Source organism: Vidua macroura, chromosome 3 (assembly GCF_024509145.1).
Source record: "Vidua macroura isolate BioBank_ID:100142 chromosome 3, ASM2450914v1, whole genome shotgun sequence".
Taxonomy (NCBI): domain Eukaryota; kingdom Metazoa; phylum Chordata; class Aves; order Passeriformes; family Viduidae; genus Vidua; species Vidua macroura.
Window position 1 is genome coordinate 93,359,315 of NC_071573.1, and position 13,112 is coordinate 93,372,426.

General features: G+C 36.2%; 1 protein-coding gene across 1 annotated transcript in view; it reads left to right on the forward strand.

Annotated features, from left to right (window-relative positions):
• Positions 1–13,112, forward strand: part of CSMD1 (CUB and Sushi multiple domains 1) — a 1,093,428-nt gene that overhangs the window by 867,427 nt on the left and 212,889 nt on the right. Inside the window, exon 22 of the mRNA XM_053974810.1 lies at positions 10,263–10,432. Within this exon, the coding sequence (XP_053830785.1) occupies positions 10,263–10,432 (170 nt within the window). The remainder of the gene's footprint in view (positions 1–10,262; positions 10,433–13,112) is intronic.

The window sequence follows — 13,112 nt, forward strand, 5'->3', positions numbered from 1 at the left end:
CCACATCCAAGGGATCCTGTCTGATGTTACAATTATATCATGCTCTGGTCTGGCCAGTGTGTTTTAGGGGAAGGTAGCTTGATTGACTCTGGGTGGTGTGTGAGCAAAACAACAAGAATTCTCAAGATTAGAGTGAAATGACACTGAATTACTAAAATATATCTATCTATTATATCTATCTATTAATCTCTATGTGTGTGTGTGGTTATGTGGCAGGTTTATTTTACAGCAGTTTGGTTGCAATGGAAAAAAGGTATGTGGCCACTGTTGTTATAATCAATGAAAATATAAAAAAACATCATTTAAGAAAATATATCAGGAAAGAAAAAAAAGAAAACAATAAAAGTAGATAGTGGAGAGAAAAGTTATCAATAATCCATCAATAAGACTATTGCAACTTAGATGTCCATTGCTCAAAATTATGATTGTGGTCTTGATCCATTGAGGGTGGGGAAAGCCTCGCCATCATAAAGTTCAGAGGGTCTTTGGTAGTTTATGACACTTATGACCTTTTCTAATGTTTCATGCCTTATCAGAAGGGATGAATACCTTAAGGCCCATGTGTGAATGTCCCAGTAACTTCCCTGGGAATTAAATTTTACCTCTGAGCCAGTTGCCTTTTCTCTTGTCTGGCTCAAAGGCCAGCTTGTTGCTAAACAAAGATTGGTATGTAGTGGTCATTGTCTGGTGATGAGTGCTCACCCTCTCTGCACCACGGCTGCTCTTATGCTTATCAGAGGTTTTACCACCAACATCCAAAACTCCTTCTCCTCCCCTTCCTTTGGCGCGGTGCAAACCTGGCTTCAGCAAAGCACCCTGCTGCTTTTGCAAATGAATTATTGTTTGAGTTATTAACCCTTAACATTCCAGTCTCTCATAAGAGGGAAGAAACATTTGAATTGGTTCTTCAACTCTCCTTTATGTGATTGTCTCTACAATTATATTATTTGATTTGCAAGTTGCTTCTGTCTGCTTGTCTACACTTTCCCTGCTCACTATCTCTTTAAGAAAATGTGTAATTTTACCTATGTATGACATAAAATGAAAATATTATTTGTGCACTACACACTACACAGTGTACACTATATTCAGCTCAAGCTAGCCTTTCATGGTAAGGATTGAACAGAGTTCAAACACAACATATAAAAGAATAACCTTACTTTTGAGTGCTGGGTCTTTTTTGTTTGGTTTGGGTTTTAACCTGCATTATTTCCTGTCCCAAATGAGTAATTTCAACTGTATAGAATTCCTAAACCAAGCTGTAAAAAACATAAATGATAAAGCTGAAAAGAAAGCACTCCTATGTATTTTCATTTCAAATTTAAATGGTGTTGGTCCTTTATTAAATTTTATATGACACTTGACTTTTAATAGTGCATTAATGCAGTATTTGAGTAAAATCTTCACCGAGGTATTGCTCACTGGTATTCACATTAATATCACATTAATTTATCATATTCAGTTGTTATATTAAATACTACTTGAATAATTGGTAGGGTGCTATAATAAAATGCTGACACCATTTAATAAGCTATTGCTTTTTAATAGTTTAGTTAGTATTCATTGCAAAGTCATCAATTGTAATTAATATACTCTGTCATGTTGTTGCATTGAGTTAATTTCCAGTGAGATTGAAACAAGTGGGAACCCTGTTAGTGTGAATGGGATTAGAGATTTCTGTGAGACCCTTGAGATATGATATTCATTGTTTTCTTTTAAAGTCTCTGTAGCATCAAATCTGGATTTGAGTTCACCTTTAAGAAGTCAAACTAAGTCTGAAAATTGCTGTTCATTTTTAGCTAGAGTTTAGGCAGAGAGAGCTCTTATTTAAGAGTTGCCTCATGAAGAAGAAATCTTACATAACATCAGTAGCCGAGTCTCTGAATCTTCAGACAGAAATAAGGATGTCCATGCATTCAGGATCCACTGTATTTTCAGAATTCTTATTTAAAGGCTATGTTATGTCTATAGGCTGTTTTTCATTTTATACAATGTATTAATACAATAGTTATTTGACGTTTTTGATAATTTCTGTTTCTTTCTCTTAAAACATAGCATTTTTATAAATACAGTCATAAGGTTGTGATATTTAATCCCTTCTACTTTCAGTTTTTTTCTGAATATTGAAGATTTTCTTGAGTTAATCTTGGAGTCTTACTCTGTCTGAATCTTTAAAATACAGTGCCATATAATAATTACAGGTTTGAGTTGTCTCTGTCTGAAAACTGAAACTTTAATATTCAGGAATCACTACAGATTTTAGTTGTTACACCATGGGCACTATGATTTTACTTTCAGAATTAAAAGGAGTGACTTTTATGAGACCTCAATTACCTTTATCTGAGGCCTGATATGAAATATTAGTCAGCTGTAGTTACAAGGAATATAGATTGCCTCAAGGAACCCTTTTGCTTTCTTTCTATGGTTTAATGTTATGTCTGCTATGTGTTGTTTCCTACTAAGACAAATAATGTAGGGATGTTATGTCCAAAGATTAGTATCACAAGATACTAGAGAGAGTAGACAAAAATCTCAAAATAATTTAAGTACAAAAAAATGCCCATACCTTCGTTTGTGCCAATGATCCCCTGAGGCCAATTAACATCATAGGGTTTGTTTTGAGAATGTGAGTAGTGTCTTTTTTCAGTGGCATATGGATTGAGAACTAATTAAGCCAGAAAACCACAGAAAAAATTTGCCTGATGTTGAGGCCTTCCTTTCCTGCTCCATTATTCTGTGCAACCAAATGGTACAAAAAACACAGAATAAGAAGTTTGTTTTCAGCAAAGCATTTCAGTAAGGTTTTCACTGAGGCATTCTAACCTCACCACCTTCATACAGGTGTTCCTTAGAGTATTAAGAGAAGCTGACATGAACATGCTTTAGTAGTGCAGTCCACAGTCAATGACCTAACTTTACTTGAAATCTATCTTAGAAAAGCAAAGAGAAAAAAAAGAGAGAGAAAAACAGGGAATGTCACTCCTCAGGCACCAACTGGTAAGAGGAAGGAAAGAAACCTCAGACAAAAACTCTCTCCAGTAAGGGTATTGGTCACAATTACAATGACAATGGTAATGAGAAAAAAACCCAATATCGTCTTGCATTCTCCCTGGTACCATTATATTTTTCATGCAGACTTTCTCAAGATCCTCACTGGTAGCTTATGATACTGTTTACACCACATGGATCACATGTGGGTGCTGCAGACTAAATAGTATTTTACGTTATATATTTGTGCATATATTTTATTGTGTAATATTTATTGTGCATTAAAATAACTATTACCTGCTTGTTATCTACAAGGTTCTATTCAAGTATGAAGTTACAGGATAAACATTACCAGATCTAGAATGATGTGATCTTTGTGTAGAGTTACAGGCTAAAATTACAAGGCTAAAGAATGAGAAGTGGGATGAGAACAGTATGATTTAAGAATTGATGGCAATTACTTTTTAGGAAAAACTCAGCATAACATTGTTTCTGAATTCAGTAGTGCCAGGTGAAAAAAACAGCACTTGTGAAACCAGAATGAAGATCATTCTGCAGCTGGCAGTGTGCAGATGAAAAGTTATAAGTGCACCCTCAGTGTGGAGGGCAGACTGCAGAATTGGAGATGAAGGACTGCTGACAATACAGACTCAGACACTGTGCAGTGAGTTGTTGTAGAAACTCCATGTGCACCTCAGTTTGATGCAGTGTTCCAGTTAAAAGGAAGCTTCAGCTCCTAGCAGTGTATCACAGTTTGTACATGAATCTATGCTTGAGTCCAGTTATGTATTGTGTCTGCCCTACAAAAGTCGTATGTCTAGCTTTAGAGACCCCTCACTGACTGTGGGGGGGACCCTAAGTTTTTGCTATTATGTGAAAGCAGAGCATATGATGCTTTATCCGTGATCCCCTTTGCTCTTCTATTAATATTGCATAACTATCCTACTGGATAACAATATTGTCCAACAGAAATATAAAGAATGTCTGATCTCAGCTTTTTCTCATACTTCATGAACTGCTGCACAATTTTGTAAACACAACAAAGGTATTCTGCACTCAGTAGAGTGTTTTGTGTCAGAGAAGCCTTTAAACTGACAACATACGACTTTTATTTGATCTCTGCTTTGGAGATCTGCTTAAAATCCTGTCAAACCTTTTAGCAAGATGTATGGAAGAAAAAATAATAAAGTAAACTTTTCCATTAAACAAAGTTATTGTTACATTTTACATGAACTATATTTCAAAGCAATTCAAAAATCCCTGAATTTTGTTTGTTTTATAGTTTGTGCTCATATTCAGGAAGTGTTTGATGATCTTCAAAAGATCTACCCTCTGCAGTTTCCTTTTATCCAATTTCAAGTGAGACAATGAAAGAAAGAAAAAAATTATGTATTTAGATAGAATTTTGTGACTTTATTAAGCAAAAGAACAAAGAATGGGGTCAAGTATCTGTTCCAGACAGATTACTCTCTCTGAAAGGGAATTAAAGAACAGTTTGATAAAGCAGCATTTTTCAGTCTGCTGCACTTCTTACCAAGGTTATAACAGACAATTTGGAAACTGTAGTGAAATTAAAGCATGTAGTTCCTCCTCTAAAATCTTTTAGAGGAGGAAACAGTCAATATGAGTATTTCTTTTGCTTTCATGGTTTTCTGGCTCACTGGTGGGGTTTTTTTCAATTATTTTTCTGTTTTTCTTTTCTTTTGACATACTTTTTACATATTCTCTGCTGAAAAATATCTTGAATTACACTTCTTTTTGGTCACAGGATATATTTGAAATACATGACTAAATTGAAATAAATTAAGTGAGAACTGGATCTTAATTGTTTAATCTAGAGAGTGGGTTTAGGTGTTACTGACCATGTTAATAGTAAAAAATTTTAGAACTTTGAATCAATGTATTTTGTATCTTGAAAAGTAAAATAGATTGATACAGAAACAAAGGAGAGGGAGACATGCAACACAGAGAAAGGATCTCTGTTACATCATAGCAGGTATTTCAGTGCTACATCTTTTTATAGCAATTTTTAGATATTATATCATATACAGATTTTAAGTTTAGTTATATTAGTTATAATTATTATACTAATCTATGCATATCACATAACCACACAGAGAGCACTGTGAAATATGTTAATTTTCTTTAAATGCTATAGCTTGAGGAGTTAGTCCTGAAAATACTATTTACATAGAGCATGTTCAATGGGTCTGTTGTAGTTTACCTGTTCACCTAAATTCACCCTGATATTCCAACACAAGGTTGTGGATCAAAATATGGAGACAGACTATCAACAGTAATTACTTTAAGATCAGTAAAGATTATTTCTCCTGGCAAATTCTATACCTGTCAATGTTTGCATAATTTAAGACTTGCAGATACTAATACAGATATAGTTGATTTTTATCGAGGAAAGGGTGCATATTGGTAATATTCAGTGAATTGTAGTTAATTAATGAAATTACAATCACATACAAGATGTTTTTTCTCATGTGGGGGAGTGAGAAATCTTTTTCATCTTTCTGGGCTGGGGAGGCAGTTCATTGTTGTCAAGATGAAAACAGGTTTCTGGAATTGAGCAGGTATCTGGAAGGCATTGAAGTAAGGAAGTGGCCTCTGCAGTCAAAAACTAAAGAGCTCTTTCAAGATAATAGGATAGCATTTTTCTGTTTGAGATAATAAAGTCAGTAGTTACTTATAGAACACATGTGCTAGATAGGTAATGTTTCATTACATCTCTCAAGGCTGGCAGTGCTTTAGTTTTCAGTTACCATAGGTGGACAAGCCATATCCCTTCTTTACACAAAACTGCTATGGCTGGATCTCTTATCAAGAATATAAGAGATGTGGCTTCATTTGCTTTGTATCTGTAAAATAATTTTAAAGTGTATCTGATGCTTGCTAGCAAAATCAGCATGTCAATGTGGCCAAAGGCTCTTGTTTCATTTTGCATAAGGAATTAAAGATTGGAGGTGAAGAAATGGAAGTGAACATGAATATATTTTTCCAGTCTAGTAGTTCGGTGCTCACAAGGTAACAGTGAATACTGATTCATGAGTTGCAGTGTTGCTTTGTCTTCCCCGGTCCCAGGCAGCTCCGGAGAGCCTGGCTGAGGCACTGCTTCTCGGTGGGACCAGGGCGCCGCTCGTCCCAGGCGCCTCTGTGTTCCATGCACGGGGGTGGGGCTGGCTGCTTCTGCTGCCATGCGCGAGGGACGAGACAAAGAGGGAAGGAATGTCGACTCGGTCCGCATGGTTAGCTGGACAGCTTTTATTGTTGCGTGGAGCTGCGATGGAGAAGCGTGACTCGCTCCCAGCGCCGCGTGGACAAAATGGTGCTGGGACTGGGGGGGCGCGGGGTTTTATAGGGGGTGGGCTGATGAGGGCGGAAGCCCCCCTCGCCCAGTGGGGACAGGCTACGCGGGAGTGACGTGGACCGGGGTAACCAACGGGGACGCGACAGGGGCGGACACGGGGCTCCGGGGCGAACTGGGTTGTGGGGACGGGGGTAACAGACACCGAACTCTCCGGAGTGGACAGGGGGTTGACTACAGGACTGGCATGGTGATGCTCCAATGGTAAGAGACTGGGAGTGGACCACCATGGCGGAGGGGAATACGGGGGGTGCACAGGGGTACACAGAACTCGGCTAACTGACATATATCAAAACCCCTAATCTGAACCCAAACCTGGGATGCGACAACGAGTTACTTCAGAATTTTATTTCCCAACTGTTTAATGTATGAGTTTCTTCGAAGAAGTTTTCCTTCTCCCTTATTTAATGCCCTACCCACTGTGCTAAAGAGATTAGTCAACATTTGTTCGCTTTGCGATTGATTTTCAAATCTCTGTGAGGCAGAAGTCATAGGAGATGCATGTTCAAATCCCCAAAATGAATTGAATTTAGGTGTCATACATATTGGCTGCATGTGTTAATTATGATATAAAAAAAGTAGCAACAGTATCAGCTACTGTAAATATTTTTAAAGAAAAAACATTACTTTTCCCATACTACTCAGTAAAATATCAGAGCCTTGAAGGGGAGACATGCCTTTGACTGCTTAAGCTTTTCCTGCTGCCAAGGACAGACTCAGCATTGCATTTCATTGAGTTTCTAGTTCATAAGCATGGAAAGTGTGGTCATGCAGTTCTGGACTGCAGTGTGCAGGAACAGTTAGAAAAATGGTCAACTGAAGTCCTTAGGGTATAAGGTCTGCTGTATATCTGGGCATTGGTCACAAAATAGCAGAGATTTCAGTTATTAGCACACTTAGAAGCTCCAACAGTCTGGAGAAAAAAGGAATTTTTCCATCAATGAGGACAACATTTCTTTGAAAAAAAGTCATCTAAATCTCCAGGCCAAGACATTGGGAGAGCTAATTAAACATGGCTTTGACTTGAATCCTAAGATTAGCAAAATATAGCTAGAAAACCTTAACCTGAGCTGTGGCAGGCTTTGTATCTGTTGAGGAAGGGAAGTTAAAAAGAAGGGCTTCATTTCCATTGAAAGCCTCTTTCTGGGGTCTGTGTTAGTGATTTGCTGACTGACACAAGATGAGGTAGGAAACTTGACTGGCCAGATGACATGAGCAAGCCTTTGTCATGATAATGAATAGAATGATGGGGCCTGATGAAACTGCATAGCTGTCAGATATTTGCAAGGGATTTCAAAAGGGGTAACATGAATATGGTTTTATAGCATTGTTTGGAGGTATATGAGTGCCAACTTGAGTTCAGAGAACTTTGCCATGTAATTAAAGTTTAGTTAATAATTGCTCATGTTACAATACATCTGCTTCTTTCAGAAAGTAGCATATTTTAGAAGGGTAGTAGTATTTTGTCTTTAGTATCCCTTATCTTATGTCAGTACTTTTATTCACAGATCTAAAATTACCATGGCTTTGAATCTTGGAACATAGACTTACTGGAGCAAGAAATATGTCAAGTTCTAGATTTTGGAAAGCTCATTGTACACTTTCTCTATAACTTCATATATCTTAGTGGTTTACAGTCACTCACTGAAACAAAACATAGAATATTGCATGAACATTAAGTAAGAAAAAATCCTTTGCTTCTATACTTTCTTCTCTTCAACATTGTACTTGTGTATTTCTAGTTCTTTAAAGGAGGTAAATAAGAAGATACTGATGGAACCTAAGGGACCATTGGTTTTTGCATGCATCTTTACCCAGGCAAACAGTTGTTTGTAGAAGGCTTGTGTAGAGTACTGGTATTGTAAATGTTTTACATTAATGTGGCATTAATTTTGGCATTGCTTTGAATTACATTTTATAAACTTAATCAGTTCCATCTTCTTCCTAAAATCCAAGACAAAAATAGCTACATATGGATATGTACGCACCAATAGTTAAAGAGAGACATTTATATGTAGTCATATGTAATAAGTATCACACACTTGACATGCTTTACCAAAGAAGTATTGAAATAAAAATCTAGTTTTTCAGTGTACTACAGTTCTTTGAAACATTTAGACAATGTAAGGTGACTTTAAACATGTTAGAAATACTTTATAAATCCTATATTCTCCAACAAGGAAAGAGTTCATCTGTCTGAAGTTTGGTGGCAGGGGTTCTTATTTCCCAATACCCTTCTGCCTGTTAAATATAATGTAGCTCAAAACTGAAGATAAAGAAGGAGAGAATATAAAGCTCTACTTTAAAATAGTCTAGTGAACTCTAGCTTAACATGCCAGATAAAGATCCCGAGCCAGTTTATTGGTTATTTCCTTTTTTATTTTGCCTAAGGAGATCATAAATGCAGAGTAAAAATAAGGCTCCGTGTAAGATTGTAATTATGTCATTCCCCCTTTCCTTGTTCCCCTTTTCATCCTTACTTCCCTCCTTTCCCCTTCCCTCCATCCATCCCTGCTTTCTTCTCCTTCTCTTTCTTACTCCCTTTCTTTCTTCAGATTCATTTTAGGGAGGAAGTAAAAAATACACACTTTTTATACTTTTTAAAAGCAAAAGGGACATAAATTTGGTATCTGTGAAGGCCTCGGAAATGTAAAACCAAAATGTTAAGAGTGCTTATTTGCAAATATAAATCATACATTTCTTCTTGAATTCTTCTCAAATAAATGTTTTACCATCCTAAAAACCCTAAAAATCTATTAAACATTATTAGAAAAAATACAGATTTTTTTATAAACCTACTACTTCTTTGATAGGGAGTATCTGTTGTTTTACAATTATACATTCATTTATTATTATTTTACCTGTTACATTTTTACAAAACTGTGAATGAGGTCTAATGATGTTTAGGTCAAAAACTACAGTGTATTTTATCCCTAGACTGAAAAATAAGATATCAATATCAATCTCATGCACCTAAAAAGAAGCTGAAGATTAATAGTTGGTAGGTTAATGTTATGTGGGATTTTATAAGGTGTTTTTAGGTCATTTTTAAGTGGTTTAAATATTGGTTTGAACAGTACACCAATATTATTTGCTGTCTGTTTGGATGTTTTCATCTATGTGATAGAATTTATGTTGCATATTTGGCATAATTTTATTAGTCTTTGTTCAGAATTCAAACTGAGTCCATAGTCTGGAACATACCACTCCTCCTAGTCTTTATTATTTTCTTTGCTGGGAAGCTACAACAAGAAATGTCTAATGAAAGTGTCAATAGGTGCTTACTACAGACGGCTGTGAAAAAGACTCACCTACTCTTTACTCAGAAAGGAAAGGATCTGTCTCCTTGGCACTGACTGATGTCAATAAATGTTGGTTTGTTTATTTTTTGTTCTTTTTTGGTTTATTCCAGATAGAGAAAAAACGTGTTTGAATGCTCTTCATTTAGTACCAGATTTTTTTTTTTTTTTTGGCAGCTTACTGCTTGTTTAAATACTTAGTGCTTTTTTAAATACTAATTTGTAAAGCTGAATACAGAGGTAAAATCAATATTATGTTTATTTGAAATGTTACCACAATAACTATATTTCAATAAAGTATTCAATTTTTATGGTATCCAGGCTAACCTGCATTATTGGTTGGTCAGATGGGAGGACTAGGGGATAAATTGAAGGTAAAAGCATGTAAGTGCACATAATAAACAGACCCAGTGAAATGCAGGAGATGGCAATTGTGATAGGGATTCTAGGATTTGATCCTACAGATGAAACTTGATAGAAATACACTTTTTCTAGATAGCCTGTTAGAGATTTCATAGAGCATAAATATTATTGCTAATAACTCATATTTTCTTGAATTGGATAATTCACTTCTTTTGTTTTAATGTGTCTGTTTTCTTTAGCTGAATGTGGAGCAACTGTCTCTGGAAATGAAGGAACATTATTGTCTCCAAATTTTCCATCTAATTATGACAACAACCATGAATGTATCTATAAAATTGAAACTGAGGCTGGAAAAGGAATCCATCTTAGAGCCAGGAGTTTTCAGCTGCATGAGGGAGATATTGTTAAGGTAATAAGAAAAATTATTTCACTTTCTATGCTAAATATTCACATTGTATGAATAAATCTGTTTCCAATGGCAATTATCTTTCTTTTCATATCCACTAGGTGGGTAGCATCACCGCCTTTATACAATATTCAATGATTTATACTAGATTCAAAGAAACTGACAGAGACATTGTGATTTCAATTGTCTTTCTAGAAGTATTAGACTGTTTAAAGTGGTATAAATCTTAAAAGGAAACCTAAAATGTAAACTTGGATTTTGAATATCTAGTATTTTTTTCTCTTTACACAATATTTATAAGTGTAGCACAGGGATTTTTGTTTTTTTTCCCTAAATGGAAACTAACATTGCAATATTGACTAAAACTGTAGTTATAGAAGCTGTCTTTCATTCTTTTACATTTCAGGGAACATTTGAAACATGGCCTAAATATATACAGATTTTGAGTATGTACTTTTCTACAGCATGGTAATAAGTTTCCTTTTCCTGATAGTAGCTGTTGCATTCTTGTATGTACTGGAAATCCTGATATTCATCTGAAGTGTTGACCATACATTTACATTTACATAAATTAGTCTTTCAATTTTATGTCCCCAAATTTTTGGTTAAATAATACTTAAAATCACAAAGTATTCAGAATTCAGTTAGCAATTTCCTTTCTGGTTATCTCCCAGTAACCCATTTAACACGTTAGAAATTGCTGTCTCTTGATTTTTTTAATTTGCACTGAGTGCTTCACACAATGAGTTTAAAGATATAATTGTTATGGATCAAATATCAGTGGCTATATTTTTATCCATTTCATCATCTTAAGAGCTTCCTTATGTAATTAAGTGTGACAATTCATTTCCTGCAAAAAACAAGGCATTTACAGAGAGGATGAAGGTGGGGAGGAAAAAAAGTCTTCACTTTAATATAGACATTTATATCTTTGTTATTTTATCTGTTCTTTTCAACAAGTATTTTATTTGACCATGAAATAAGCAAAACTTATAGTTTAGTTTATAAAGTTACAATCAAAAGAACAGCATTTTCTCCGTCTTTACCCACAAAAACATTGATAATAAATGCTACCATGTATAAAACACTGCAATACCTTGGTTTTGCTTTTAGACCAAAGGGAATTGAGTAGGTGGACGAAATATGTGGTTTTTATTGTCCTTTGCTCCCATTATCCATGGTCTAACAGTGCAGATTCCCAGAAGTATTTTTGCTCTGAAGAGATGCAGGAGGGAGGAAAGAACTTAATTGCCCACTGAGTTGCTAGATGCCCACTGAGTTGCTAGAATGTGGTACATAAGTCTCCCAGAAGCTTTGTAGATATCTGGTTTATAAATAATTTAATAAACTACTTAAAAATCTACAACAAAAAAAACCCTTAGAAAACCCTAAAGAAACATTCAAGAAACTCAGTTATCTTTCAGAACATTTCATGAGTAATGTCCAGTGTACTTAGCGAAATTCCCCAGAGATACAAGAAAGATTTGTTTGAGACAAAGCTGTTCTGAGCAACCTGTTAGATACTTTCTTTTATAGACCTTTAAGCACAATACTGCAGAGGGTCCAAAGGACGAAAAGGCAAAATTGTGGTGATGTCTGAACTGCAAGGACTGTTCTCCGGTTTTGAGTCAGTTGCCACAGCACAACTTCCATTTATACAATTAAGCTCTCTTCCACCAATTAAGGTCTCTCTATTACCTGCATTTATGAAAAAAAAAAAAAGTCTATTTCCTCTCTATTCTCTATAAAAGGACACAGAATGTCCTTTTACATATTTCCATTGGAATCACCACATTGGCATGGTTATGGACTTCAAAGCTTGCTTTCTTTCCTATCTGCACCCAAAATAGGAGCAAAATTTGTTACAAACCCCAGCCTTCTATCTTGTGCTGCACAGAAGGAGGTTGCAAGACTGCTTTGCTGGAAGCTTGCAAGGGATGCACTAAGCTTAAGAATATTTATAAACCTTGTGCTGAAATATAGGACATTTTCCCAGCTCAGTATCTCACTTTGTCTTACAAGAAAAACCTGTATGTACATAGAGTTGCATTGGGTGTGAGTGCCCAGGCCCTGGCAGCAGTGGGGGCTGCAGGGGCTCTGTGACGGGACCGGCTGGGGCTGCCCCAGCCGGACACAGCCAGTTCCAGCCAGACACAGCCAGTTCCAGCCAGACACGGCCAGTTCCAGCCAGATACAACCACCCACTACAGGGTGTGGTTGAGCCATGGCCAGGGAGGGGGCACCGCGAGGAAAGGTAGGTAAAGAAGGGCAAAAACTGCTGCTCTATAGTGCGTGATAAAGTGGGCCAATAAAAGCCTGTAATAATAATGTAATAATCCTATGAGAAACAACTGCTCACTTTTAAAATTTTAAAGGTTTATTAAACCTTAACAAAAAATACAACAAAAGGACTAAACAAGGAAAAATTACAGCACTGGGAGCCCCCGTAACTATCAGCCACATATTCATCTTCAAAATGGATGCTCTGCCTTTTATACCTCTAGTCCCTCCTAAAGTCTTGTCAGTCAGCTCCTTCCTTTCCGTCTAGTGGTGGAGATCACTTTCTTACATCTTGATTGGAGGTTGTGTATTATTATAATAGCAAGCCAACCCTCCCCAAATGCCCTGACTAATGAGGCCATCCTGTGATAACAATGCATGGGGGAGGGCATGTTGCGGTAAC